This window comes from Etheostoma spectabile, chromosome 3 (assembly GCF_008692095.1).
Source record: "Etheostoma spectabile isolate EspeVRDwgs_2016 chromosome 3, UIUC_Espe_1.0, whole genome shotgun sequence".
NCBI lineage: Eukaryota > Metazoa > Chordata > Actinopteri > Perciformes > Percidae > Etheostoma > Etheostoma spectabile.
Window position 1 is genome coordinate 14,688,531 of NC_045735.1, and position 11,693 is coordinate 14,700,223.

The window sequence follows — 11,693 nt, forward strand, 5'->3', positions numbered from 1 at the left end:
CACACACACACACACACACACACACACACACATCTGAAAAACATGTTTTATGGGCTATCTCTTTTCACCACTGTTTAAGTGTAATGATTAATTTTTAAAAGCTGGATTGGTCATGAAAAATTAAAAAACGGGTGTCAGAAGAGAATGAGTATTACCCGGTGGATCACTGTAGTGTAATAACCACAACAACTCCTATACTCATTCACTGACAAGAAAGAGAGGGAGACACACAGGCCACGAGAATGGCGATGGAGATTGAGGGCTGTGACAGAGAGCGAGACAGACAGACAGCGAGCACACTTGGCAAATATACAGAGAAAGTACACAGATAACGACAGTCAGAAATCCAGACAGAGACAGAATGTGTTGAATGTATAATGACTTTTATTCCAGTCTGCATATGTAAAATTACCCCACATTTCTAGTTTTGTGTACTTTCTGGAACAAATTATCATCTTACATTCAATACTTTTAATGAAATTAAAAAAGGGTAAGCTATTAGTTTCAATGATGCAGTATAATCTAGTTTTTGGGCACAAGCTTTTTAGCTCATTTGAGTGGTCCACAGATAAACAAACCACAGCGAAAAATGCTACAGATATGAGATTGCGCAGATGCACAAGCAAGGAGCTATTGCAGATTCATTACATCATTATCCTCTAGGGTGCAGTGTTACACCAGAACTGTTTTTGTACTTTTCTCTCAGTTGCTTTTAATTATTTCTTTATCTCTCCCATTTTTGTCTTTCTCATATGCACATCCCTGTTTTTTCACATTTCCTGTCTCATCACACCTCATGTCCGTCCTCATTTCTCTCTCTCTCTCTCTCCTTCGATCTCAATTGAAATAAACATTTTTGATTCTACTTTTCTTTGTATCAATCCCCCATATAAGTCCCTTTCCCTGCCATGTATCCATTTGTGGTATTTCCTGGACTTCTCTAAAACAAATGTTATTCTTTTTCTGCTGCCTCTTGGTTTCTTCTCTTCCCCTTTCTCTATTTCCTTTCCCGCTTTCTTGTTGCTTTCTCCTTGCTTTTTTTTAAGGAGCGTGATGCCTACCTGCCTCTTGCAGAGAGTGCCAGCAAGATGTATTTTGTCATCACAGACCTGTCGAAGATCAACAACATGTACCGCTTCAGCCTTGCATCTTTTCTACGCCTCTTCCAAAGGGCTCTTCAAGCCATGAAGGTGACTGGATGACACACAACTCTTACATTACTTCCATTTTCATCCAATTCAGCAATGTGTTAAAGGTCCCTTGACATGAAAATTTCACACTTTATGAGGTTTCTTTAACATTAATATGTGTTCCCCCTGCCTGCCTATGGTCCCCCGGTGGCTAGAAATGGCGATAGGCGTAAACCGAGCCCTGGGTATCCTGCTCTGCCTTTGAGAAAATAAAAGCTCAGATGGGCCGATCTGTTACCTCCCTTTTCTCTGCTTTGCTTGCCCAGAGAATTTGGCTGACCCATGAGAGAGAGACATCATGGCTTGCAAACGAGCAAAGTGGCAGTTGGTCAGGCCACACCCCCAGCCTCTACGTTGATCTAAGTATACATTGCGTTTCTGTTAGGGGCCTGTCATGGGGCCATGTGTGCCTTCATTGCTTTGTATTTAGTCTAAAATTAAGTACAACAAATTATTGTTTAATCCATACAAAAACGAGTTGTAAAAACAACAATTCACCATTTTACAGGGGGTTGTGTTCTGGACTACTTTTTTTGAGGTATAGACATTAATTCATACAATAATATTAATTATGTCACTTATGGAAGTAAGGCTCTTTGCACAATTGGTACAAAATAAATTAAACATTCTTTTGTTGTTTGAATGTTTAGTTTAACTCCTTTTAGCTTTACTCCATTGACTTTATTTCAATTATTTTAGACAATTTTATTTCAGTTTAGGTCAGCTTGACTTATTTCAGCTCGTTTTGTTTTCGGCGTGTTTATCTCAGTCTGACCTGTGCAGCTGGAGACCAACATGGACTCTGTCTATCACACTGCTGTTCTCCATCTGAGCCCTAAACACTGTCTGATAACCAGAGCGCACGCACAATGCATGCGCGAGTGCCACACAACAACACGCACATGCACGGGTGCCACACACACACAAACACACCAACACACCCACAACACACACACACACACACACACACACCACCCACACACAACACACACACCACACACACACCACACTAGGTTGAGAGATTCAGCACTGATTCCCCAAATCCTGTGTGGGTTGTTAGAGCCAGTGTTGTCATCCAAGAATGTCACCAGGCCGCAGCTGGTCACTAGTGTGTGTGCGAACGTGCGTGTGTGGCTTTCAGTGAGTGTGGTCAAAATTCTGCATTGATGCACAGACTTTTTCTTTGTTTGTATCTTTTGTTTTGTTGTATTGAATGATCAAGTTTAATTTGCTATGAGCTGCAGATGGTTCCTGAGATTCGGAGGATAATTTTAACCTCTCATGTCTAACATAACACATTGAAAAGTCTTCTTTTCAGTTTACTCACACAAACACATTAGCTTACACAAAACGTATTACAAGTACTATATCCACAAAGTGTTAAGTTTGTGTGTGTGTGTGTGTGTGTGTGTGTGTGTGTGTGTGTGTGTGTGTGTGTGTGTGTGTGTGTGTCTGTCTGTGCATGTATTTTAGGAAGCAGAGAATACTGACGCCAGGATTGCTGCTTTGGAGGCCAGCTTGAAGAATATGGTGTATGAGTACGTCTGCCGGTCCCTTTTCAAGGTAAAACACACACTTATACATAGATATAGAACAAATGTTGTTTAAGCATCTCAAAAAATTTCTGTCATCACTCGGATAACTTGTATAAGTAATAAGTGGGTAGTGACAAACAAAGTGGGGCATTTCGCTTGATGTAAACCCCTCAGATTAGTTTGCACTGAAAAACAGGTTCAGTCTGTTTTGTAATAGATATTTTATTTCTGTCTTCTTGTTTCTTGTTAATTCAAATGATCACTCATAAGGAGCCAATTAAACGTCTCCACTTTTTCTACTCACACCTTCAAAAATCCTTTGCAAATCCTTTGCAAACTAATGTTGTTACAAATTGGTAGGTTGTTGTGTTCAGTTGACACATTTGATTAACTGGCAAAAAAGGTTTTCACAGACTACAAATTAGATGTAATTAATTTTTTACAAATACTTCTTTTAAACTCAAACAGACAATCTGACATAGCATAGCCTAATATGAAATATGTAATTAAAAACTAAAATGCATAAAGTACCTAAAACAAATATTAAGATGTATGCAGATATTATAATGTAATGTTGATTTCTTCATCTGCATACTCTTGCTTTACTCCCCCCAATCTTTTCTCCCTTACTACTACCACAATGTGTAATGTTTGGCCTTTCAGCCAATCATAATGTAAGGTATAAGCTGCTTTACTAGTAACAAGGTTGGTTATTGTTATGCAGATGCATTGACAGACCCTTTACTTTAGTAAAAGTACTAACACCACACTGTGAAAATACTCTGCTACAAGCAAAAGTCCTGAATTGAAAATGTTACTTAAGTAAAAGTATGTTAGTATCATCAGGAAAATGTATAAAATACAAGTACCTCAAATTTGTACTAAATCCTTGTGTTGTCCTTCGGGTCCCAGAGACCTACTTTCTGCTACCGTGGCCTTGGCCTCTGGGGTCCCAAGACCCATCCTGCACTCGAACGTGTTAGATAAACTAAACAAGTCCCCTTGACACGGAGTACAACACAAGGGTTTAGTACAGTACTTGAATAAATGTACTTAGTTACATTCCACCACTGTAAAAAGTAGTAGTATAGTAGTATTCTTATTGCAGCTATCACAGTAATGAAAGTTATATATTGACCAACACAGCAATCGTTGCATCGATCAGGCATAAAATGGTTAATGTAGTTTCTCTATCTTTTGTGTGTGCGTGCATGAATAGTAATGGAAGTTTCAAGCAGAGCCAGGGTGGATATTAACTGCTGTACACATCTATAGGCTATACCCAACACACACAACATGTAGACAGCAGCAGTCCAGTCATTAGCAGAAAGGAAACATTGGACTAGATTATCAGTGCTTCTGTCAACAGCCCTTTCTGTGCTACAGAAGACATTACTTCAAGGGGGAGAGGAGAAAAGCTGGGAGAAAGGGTCCAGTTAAAAGATAAAAGCTGATAATGAGCGAGAGAGGACACAAAAATGATGAAAACGTAATGGAAGAAAAAGAGAAGAGGAGAATCTGAGCGGATACAAGATTAGAACAACATGAAATACTGTATACATCTTTTAGGGGAAATAAAGAACAAAAACATGCCATATTTTTGGAATATCTATTTGGTATGACCGTAGTAGGCACTCAAACTATTCTATTCGCTCACAAACGCAACTGATTCAACTTAATAAGGTATTGATTGAGTATGACTCGACACACATCAAAGTTTGATTAAGAATCAGTGTTACTCTACCAAATATAGATTGTTGAGCAAAGACTGTTTTTATTATTTAGAATAATTTGTATGGGTGTAAACTTGTTAAGCTTATGTTACTCAACTTATAATGAGATGTTTTATATTTTGTTGTGTGTCAGTCTATGGGTTTGAGTGTTTATGTGACACACTACCTGATCTGTGTCCTATACTTTTGTACATCTATTAGTTGCGTATTACTTTAGCATTCTTGCTAGTAGTCTGCAGTTTAAGATTTACTTTAAGGTGGATGTAAAAGACCACTGGGATTCCAAATCATCTCACTTGATCATTAGATTGAGGTGTCCTTTGGATGCAGTGTGTCTAATCTCATCCAATGATGCTGTAATTCAGTAACTATTTAGAAAGCACATCTGAATGACTAAAGCCACTGTGGTTGCATAATATACATTCTCAGAAAGACTACCATCTCCCTTATGTACCTTATTTTTCAGCAACAAAGTGCACATCCGGTAGCAGTGATTGCAGCTATTGAGAATACCCAGACATCTTAACACAGTCATTTGCCTTTTTGCCACTTTACAAAACACAACATTAAAGTGTTCTTATTCTTGTTCTTATTTCTTATATATTATGCTTTTTGGGTTTTTTCCCTTCCTTTATTGTGTTACATATCTTTTTTGTGCATGTAATAGACTTCCAAAGTTAAAAAGCCCAAAGTCAACCCCAAAGGGACTTACCATCTCCAACAGAAAACACTGTTCACAAACTGCTCCAAAGAGCTGTATTATAGTCCAGCCTTTACTTCCGTGAAAAACGTGTGTCACTTTGTAACACACTTTATAATGCTCACCTAGCTGCTAGTGTGGCACACCCTCATACTCTGATTAGCTAGCAGTGTTACCGAGGTACTGCACATGTGTGACTCCCAACAAACGTGGAACAAAAGTGAGATACCTCACTCTGTAGCTAAAACAGAGAGCTCATCACACAGGGTAAAAAGAGGAGCTGCAGCAGAGTGCAGTACAACAAAAATATGGTGTTTCTTGAAAATGAAACCATGTAAACATATTCCAATATAACCTCTCAATACAATTATGAACCTGAAAATGAGCATAATATGAGCACTTTAAGAGGTTTTACTGAATTGCATGCTACTGCCAATTTGGTTGTCCTTGTCCTTGTCCTTTGTGGTATTGTTACTCATAATAAGCATGATGTCAGAGAATCAGTAATGGTATGTACTGTAACTGTAGAGAGAAATAATACATTGTTATAATGCTTTCGGAAGACATTCACACGACATAATTTCATTTACAGTAGTAGGTCAGGTAAGGAAAGGTATGTGAAGTGTTTTTGAACATTGTTGTCACAATTATGTTATATAGTCTAAAAGTATTACAGGCAATCAAACATGCTTGTGACAGGAATTGAAGAACCAGATTAGCTGTACTGCAGTGTTGTGGTTAATGTTGATCATGAGTGCAGGTTTATTTTGTCCATTCTATCTCCTATATGTAACTGTCTTTTAATTAATTAAGAGCATATATTTGATTGTTTACACGTTTTCTTGTTTATGAGTTTGTTAAAGGTGCTGTAGGTAGGATTGCAAAGATCCAGGACTTAGCCAAATAATGTGAACATGGACTACTTCTCAGTCCCTTCCCCCTTTCTGCTAAAGCCCAAAATGGTGTCCTAAGCCCCTCACCCTAAAAGGGAGAATAAATGCGTGTGCATGAGCAGTGATTGACATGCAGTTAGACGCCCCCCTGGCCATGATTGGTGCATCTGAACAGGTAGTGGTGGATTTTTGCAACTCACACTACAGGCTCTAGGTGGCGCCTGATTTTTTTTTTTTACTTACCTGCTTCATGTAGTTCTACTCAAACATAGGGTCAGTTTCAGCAAATGTGACAGAAAGTTAGTTTTATAAGTCTTATCTACCACATCTTTAAGATAGAAAGACAACTATGGCATTGGAGGAGGGTTTAAACTTCTGTATATTTGCGCTCTGCATTGTTTCTTGCTGCTTTCTTGGTCACTGTCTTTCTGCTTCACTCTGTGGGTGGGACTGGGATAAGCATCTTATTAGGCTGTTTTAGAAGAAAGACAGACAGAGAGAGAGAGAAAATGTGTATATAATACAACAGCCAGTGTAGTTCTTGAAGTCCCTGGGGCTTATTTGTCAGTGTGTAGCAACCCTTTACAAGCCATTTAGTCAGACTGACTGAGCTGTATATCATGCAATGGGAATATGAGTGTGTTTGTCCTTAGTCTGGAAGCAATGCTAACATTGTGTGCTGTATTGTTTGTGGGTTTTGAGAGGGGCAAAATGTATCAATATGTATCAATCTCTCTCCTTTCTTCTCTCTGTCACAGGCTGACCAGTTGATGTTTGCAATGCACTTTGTGAAAGGCATGCACCCTGAACTCTTCCAGGAGAGTGTGAGTTATCGTAATAGATTTAGTATCTGCATATTTAGGATTGCATAAATACTGATTTCAATGACAAAATAATAAATAGCTAATTTCAGCTTTGAACCTGTCAAGTGTTAACGCTACTTTTTGCTGTAGGAGTGGGATGTCTTCACTGGATCCATTGTTGGAGAAATGTTTAAGAAAGAGGTAAACTTGTAGAGAGTGAGTTTTTTGAGAAAACACAGTACTATTTCTGTATTTGATTCAAACCTCTGCTCTCTCTGCAGGAGTTCCCTTCTTGGATTGATCAGGAGAGGCAAGGAGCAGTGGCCATTTTGAAAGTAAACACACAAAAAATATAATAATAAGAATAATAATAGCTTTTGACATAAATCGAATACCAATAAAGCAATCCTTTCAAAGCTTAGGATTGTATCTTTATCTAACATTATTTCTTGTTCTGTTTATTTATTTCTTGTCACCCTTTTAACTTTTGCCATCCCTCTTTCACAGACTACATTCCCAGCCGTCTACCAGTCTCTGTGTTTGAGTGACTCAGACCTTTGGCTGTCCTTCTCGCAAAGCTCGCAGTGTGAACAGGAAATCCCATCCACCATTGCCAAGAAGATTACTCCATTCCAGCAGGTCAGCTTTCCATCACATTTTTTGTTGTCAATCAAAAAAGTTATTTCATCAGCCAAATGAACCAATGTTATCATAATTTACAGAGTATATAAAAAGTCAACACACTTAGAGACTTTATGTATTTGTTACTTCTGCCAAAAAAGTTGTGTTTTAAAATCAGGTTGTTTGATTGTGTCTCTGTCAGTCAACAGATTTCAGTGAAATCCATTGTAAAGTTAATCCATGGATCAGGGAGGAACTTATTAGGCTTTAGTGCAGACAGCGCCACCATTTTATAAAGCATAGCAACAAAGATCTTTTTCCCCCTATGGATTTGTTGTTTCAAGATCCATTTTTCAGTATTTCAATTTTTTTTGCAAAGCAGTTTTTGAAGAACACTCCTAAAACAGTTACATTTATTTTAGATGTCATAATTTTCTCCGAATTTTTCCCAAATTCCTCAAATAATAATTATGACCATAACTTAGTCATGGTGGTATCTTGGAATTTTGCAGAATTTATTCTCCTGTACAAAAACCAAATATAACTAAACAATATTTCTTCCAAAAAATATTAGTGATATTGTCTATCACTAAGTTTATTTACAAAATAATACATTTAGAGCATAGCACAGCCTTGCCAGAGGTGTGTGTGTCCTTTCTAGTTATTACTGTAATTGACTGTAATGACAGCCCATTAAATCTATTGTAATTCTTTTCGGTATTAAGGAGAAGACGTGATAGGATTAGAAATAAAACAGTTTGGTTATGGCTTTGAGCCCACCCCTTCACATGTGGTTTGAGATTAAATAAAGAATTAGCTAATCTAATTTCAAAGCATGAACAAGACAGAAGCCATTTATCACTAAAGTCAAGTATGCACACTTGACTGTCACACCAATTGACTTACTCATTGGGTATTGTGTTCTCAAACATATATTAAAAAAGAACATATCAAAGCCTCAGCGAATTTGATAATGAACATTTATCCAAATTCTGCTATTTTTCTGTGTGGATATGTAACATTTTGTTATATGAATGGGATTGACCTTCTGTCTAAAATATTTTAATAGATATCTTTTGATTCTTTCTTCCTCTTTTTCTCTTTGCTTTACCCTCTCCCCAGCTGTTATTGATTCAGGCAGTTAGACCAGACCGCCTGCAGAGTGCCATGGCGACATTTGCCACCCAGGCACTGGGTAAGTGTTTCATATTAGGGCTTTTTATTTTTTTATTTCATTCACCTAGCTGCTCTTGAAATGGGTCACATCTTTATTAATATTTTTACGGATTTTAAGGATTGTAAAGACTTACAAAGAATATGCTTATGGCATTTCCTATCTAACTGGGGTGTTTTGGGACTGATTGGTGGGGATTGGTCTAAAGGAATGCAAACAAACTGAGCGTTTTTTTGTATTTTTGGTAGAGCCAGATCTTACTCCACAGCGCTGTAGAGTAAGATCAGGTAATGCGAGAGTAGCTAAGTAGAATTGTTTTGTTTGTACAACAGCAGCTTGTACATTCATCTGTAAATCACTATGTCAGCTGTGTGTGTGTGTGTGTGTGTGTGTGTGTGTGTGTGTGTGGATGTTGTCTGTGTGCATGCGCGCATTGTCTGTGTGTATGCCTGTTTTTGAGCTGCTCATGATCCAGTTAACCACTTATGTCAAAAGTATTTTCCATTTAGTTTTCAGAAACAAAGTTGCTAGTCTGATTATCTTAGATTAGAGAATGCCATTAAAACTCATTTGAAACATTAATCAACATAACCCCAGCTGACTGTAATACTGGGTTGTCCAAATGTTAGGCCTATGTCTTCCCCTCTTATCACCCCATTGGACATATTAAGTGGTCTTACTAAAAAACTAATATTAAGGTTACTATAAACCTTTGTAACAGCTTACATAACACCACATTTATAACATAAAGGTTTTAGTTTGAGTTGATACAGTTTTGTATGTTGATTAAAAGAACACACTTTATTTCCTTTACTCTCTGGTCCTGCACCTTCCTCTGTCAGTCATACAGTATACCAAATACACACAAGCATTTTAAAAGGCCTTACTTGGTGTGTTAACCTTGGGAAAAACTCTGTGCTTTGGACATCAGCATATTTGTCATATGAATATTCATTAATGAATAAACAATATCTCAAGGCCAAACATTTCTTATTTTAATGAGAAAACACACCCCAAGATAGAATTCATATTTTTCTTTTCCAATAGTTTTTGACAGTAAATTATACCTGTATGAGTTTATGATGTCATCAGCTGGCCAATAGGGGCCCAGTGATATTGAGTCATTTTGTAGGCTCAGTTTAAGTTTGAGACTACAAGCAAATTAGTGTTATTCAAATATTGAGTTTACAGCTCTTAGGTAGAAAATATAGCCACATCCCAGTAAAATCACACTTGATAATATTGTAGTGACCTAGGATTGGTTCCACTGATCATTTTCTATGGAGTAGCTTCAGGATCTGTCTCTGTTTTTTTTGTTGTTGTTGTTTTTTTACTTTATTATTACTTTGCTGATATTCATGAGGAAAGCACACATCAAATTTAGATTCACAAGATAAATCTGAGCTGTATAATATTACAGGGATAACTGTAGCATTTATCAGTCCCTTTGGAATTCATTTTAATAAAATGCTTGCTCCATGTGCACACAAAAAGATTTTGAGACTGACACACATTTGCCTACTGCACCAACGAGGCCACAAAAGGGGCTGCAGTCATGGAAAGGAATGTTGATGCTTTGTGTCATGACCTAGTACTAAAGCTGTGGAGTGCAGATTGAAGGAAACTAGATGAATATTACGGAACTACAACAACAAAATTGACAATACAGTGCATGAGGTAGTCAATTTAGTCAGCTGTATATGTGTGTGCTTTGATGAGTGTGAGGTACAGTGTCAGAGACTTAGACTGAACAGTGAAAAAAACAAAACAAAGATGTGCATGAGAGATGTTGGACTGAGAGGAGGTCTAGAGCAATCACAGTTTCAAAACCAATGATGAAGCACCATTGAGTGAATGGTGATGTCATGGTAACATTTTAAAATAAATAGTGTATCTTCACAATTCTATATTGTGAGGTGATACGTTTTACAAGAAAACTGCCACAAGTAAGATTTTTACATTTTTGATATCAGAGTTATGTTTCTTATTCTTTTGCAAATATATTAAAAATCCCAACAGTATGTGCCATGTATTTCACCCAATGTTTTTTTGTTATCCAATTTTAAAATACCTGCCCTGTGTGAGACTCAAGAAAAATTGGTCCATAATAGTTTTCATATACATATTTTCCCAGTGCATTACATTGCTTATACAATGACACCTGGAAAATGAGTAGACATGTCACAGTTGCAACTGTTTCACTTGTACTGTCTAAGACAAATTTCCCTAAGGGGACAATACAATATTTATAATATGTATGTTTATATAGTTATAGTGACCAAAATTATCATGGTTTTCGGTATTATTGTGGTATTTTTAAATTTGTGTTCAAAATGTTCAGAAAGCACTGATAGGCCTACACAAGCTGAAATAGTTTCAAAAACGTTTCAAAACGTGTAACGGTGTTTATTATATTACAAAAATATAGGCAATAGGCTTGTAAAAACTATTGAAAACTGGCTACTGAAACACTGGCCCGCTGTAGGGTGTCTGGTAAGAACTTGAACCAGAGATGTCTGACTTTGAGATCCAGGAAGATTTATTTACAACTCGAACATGAAGTTAACTATGAAGTTGTTTTTGACGCTACATGTGAAGTTTGATGTGGTTCTGAAATATAAGCAAATAATAATTTGACTTACTAAGAACATTTTTTACCAAAACCGAATGTTATAGCAACCAGCATATAACAAGAAACAGTACTAAGAAATACATTAATTTCTCTGTATTAATTAATATACAGTAAATGTGACATATTGTTCAGTAACACAAACTTAGAATGAGTCACTTCTACTACAGAACACATATTCTTAACGGAGCAAACAGTGTAATACACCTTTAATAGCTAATAGATACGTGGCTGCACAGCGCTTGTCTGTTTACTGGCGATTGCACGTTGCTAGCAAACACAACATGAATATCAACACGTGGCTGCACAGTAATAATAAACAATCTACACATCTATCAGCTATGCAACAAGAGACACAGCAACAGCAATATTATCAAGACGATAATATCTCTCTCTTTCTCTCTCTCTCTCTCTC

The 11,693-nt window shown here is 37.1% G+C and overlaps 1 protein-coding gene across 1 annotated transcript in view; it reads left to right on the forward strand.

Annotated features, from left to right (window-relative positions):
- Positions 1-11,693, forward strand: part of LOC116681765 (cytoplasmic dynein 2 heavy chain 1) — a 93,137-nt gene that overhangs the window by 56,484 nt on the left and 24,960 nt on the right. Inside the window, exons 75-81 of the mRNA XM_032509679.1 lie at positions 1,047-1,190; positions 2,664-2,753; positions 6,810-6,875; positions 7,005-7,055; positions 7,136-7,189; positions 7,362-7,493; positions 8,598-8,670. Coding sequence (XP_032365570.1) covers positions 1,047-1,190; positions 2,664-2,753; positions 6,810-6,875; positions 7,005-7,055; positions 7,136-7,189; positions 7,362-7,493; positions 8,598-8,670 — 610 coding nt within the window. The remainder of the gene's footprint in view (positions 1-1,046; positions 1,191-2,663; positions 2,754-6,809; positions 6,876-7,004; positions 7,056-7,135; positions 7,190-7,361; positions 7,494-8,597; positions 8,671-11,693) is intronic.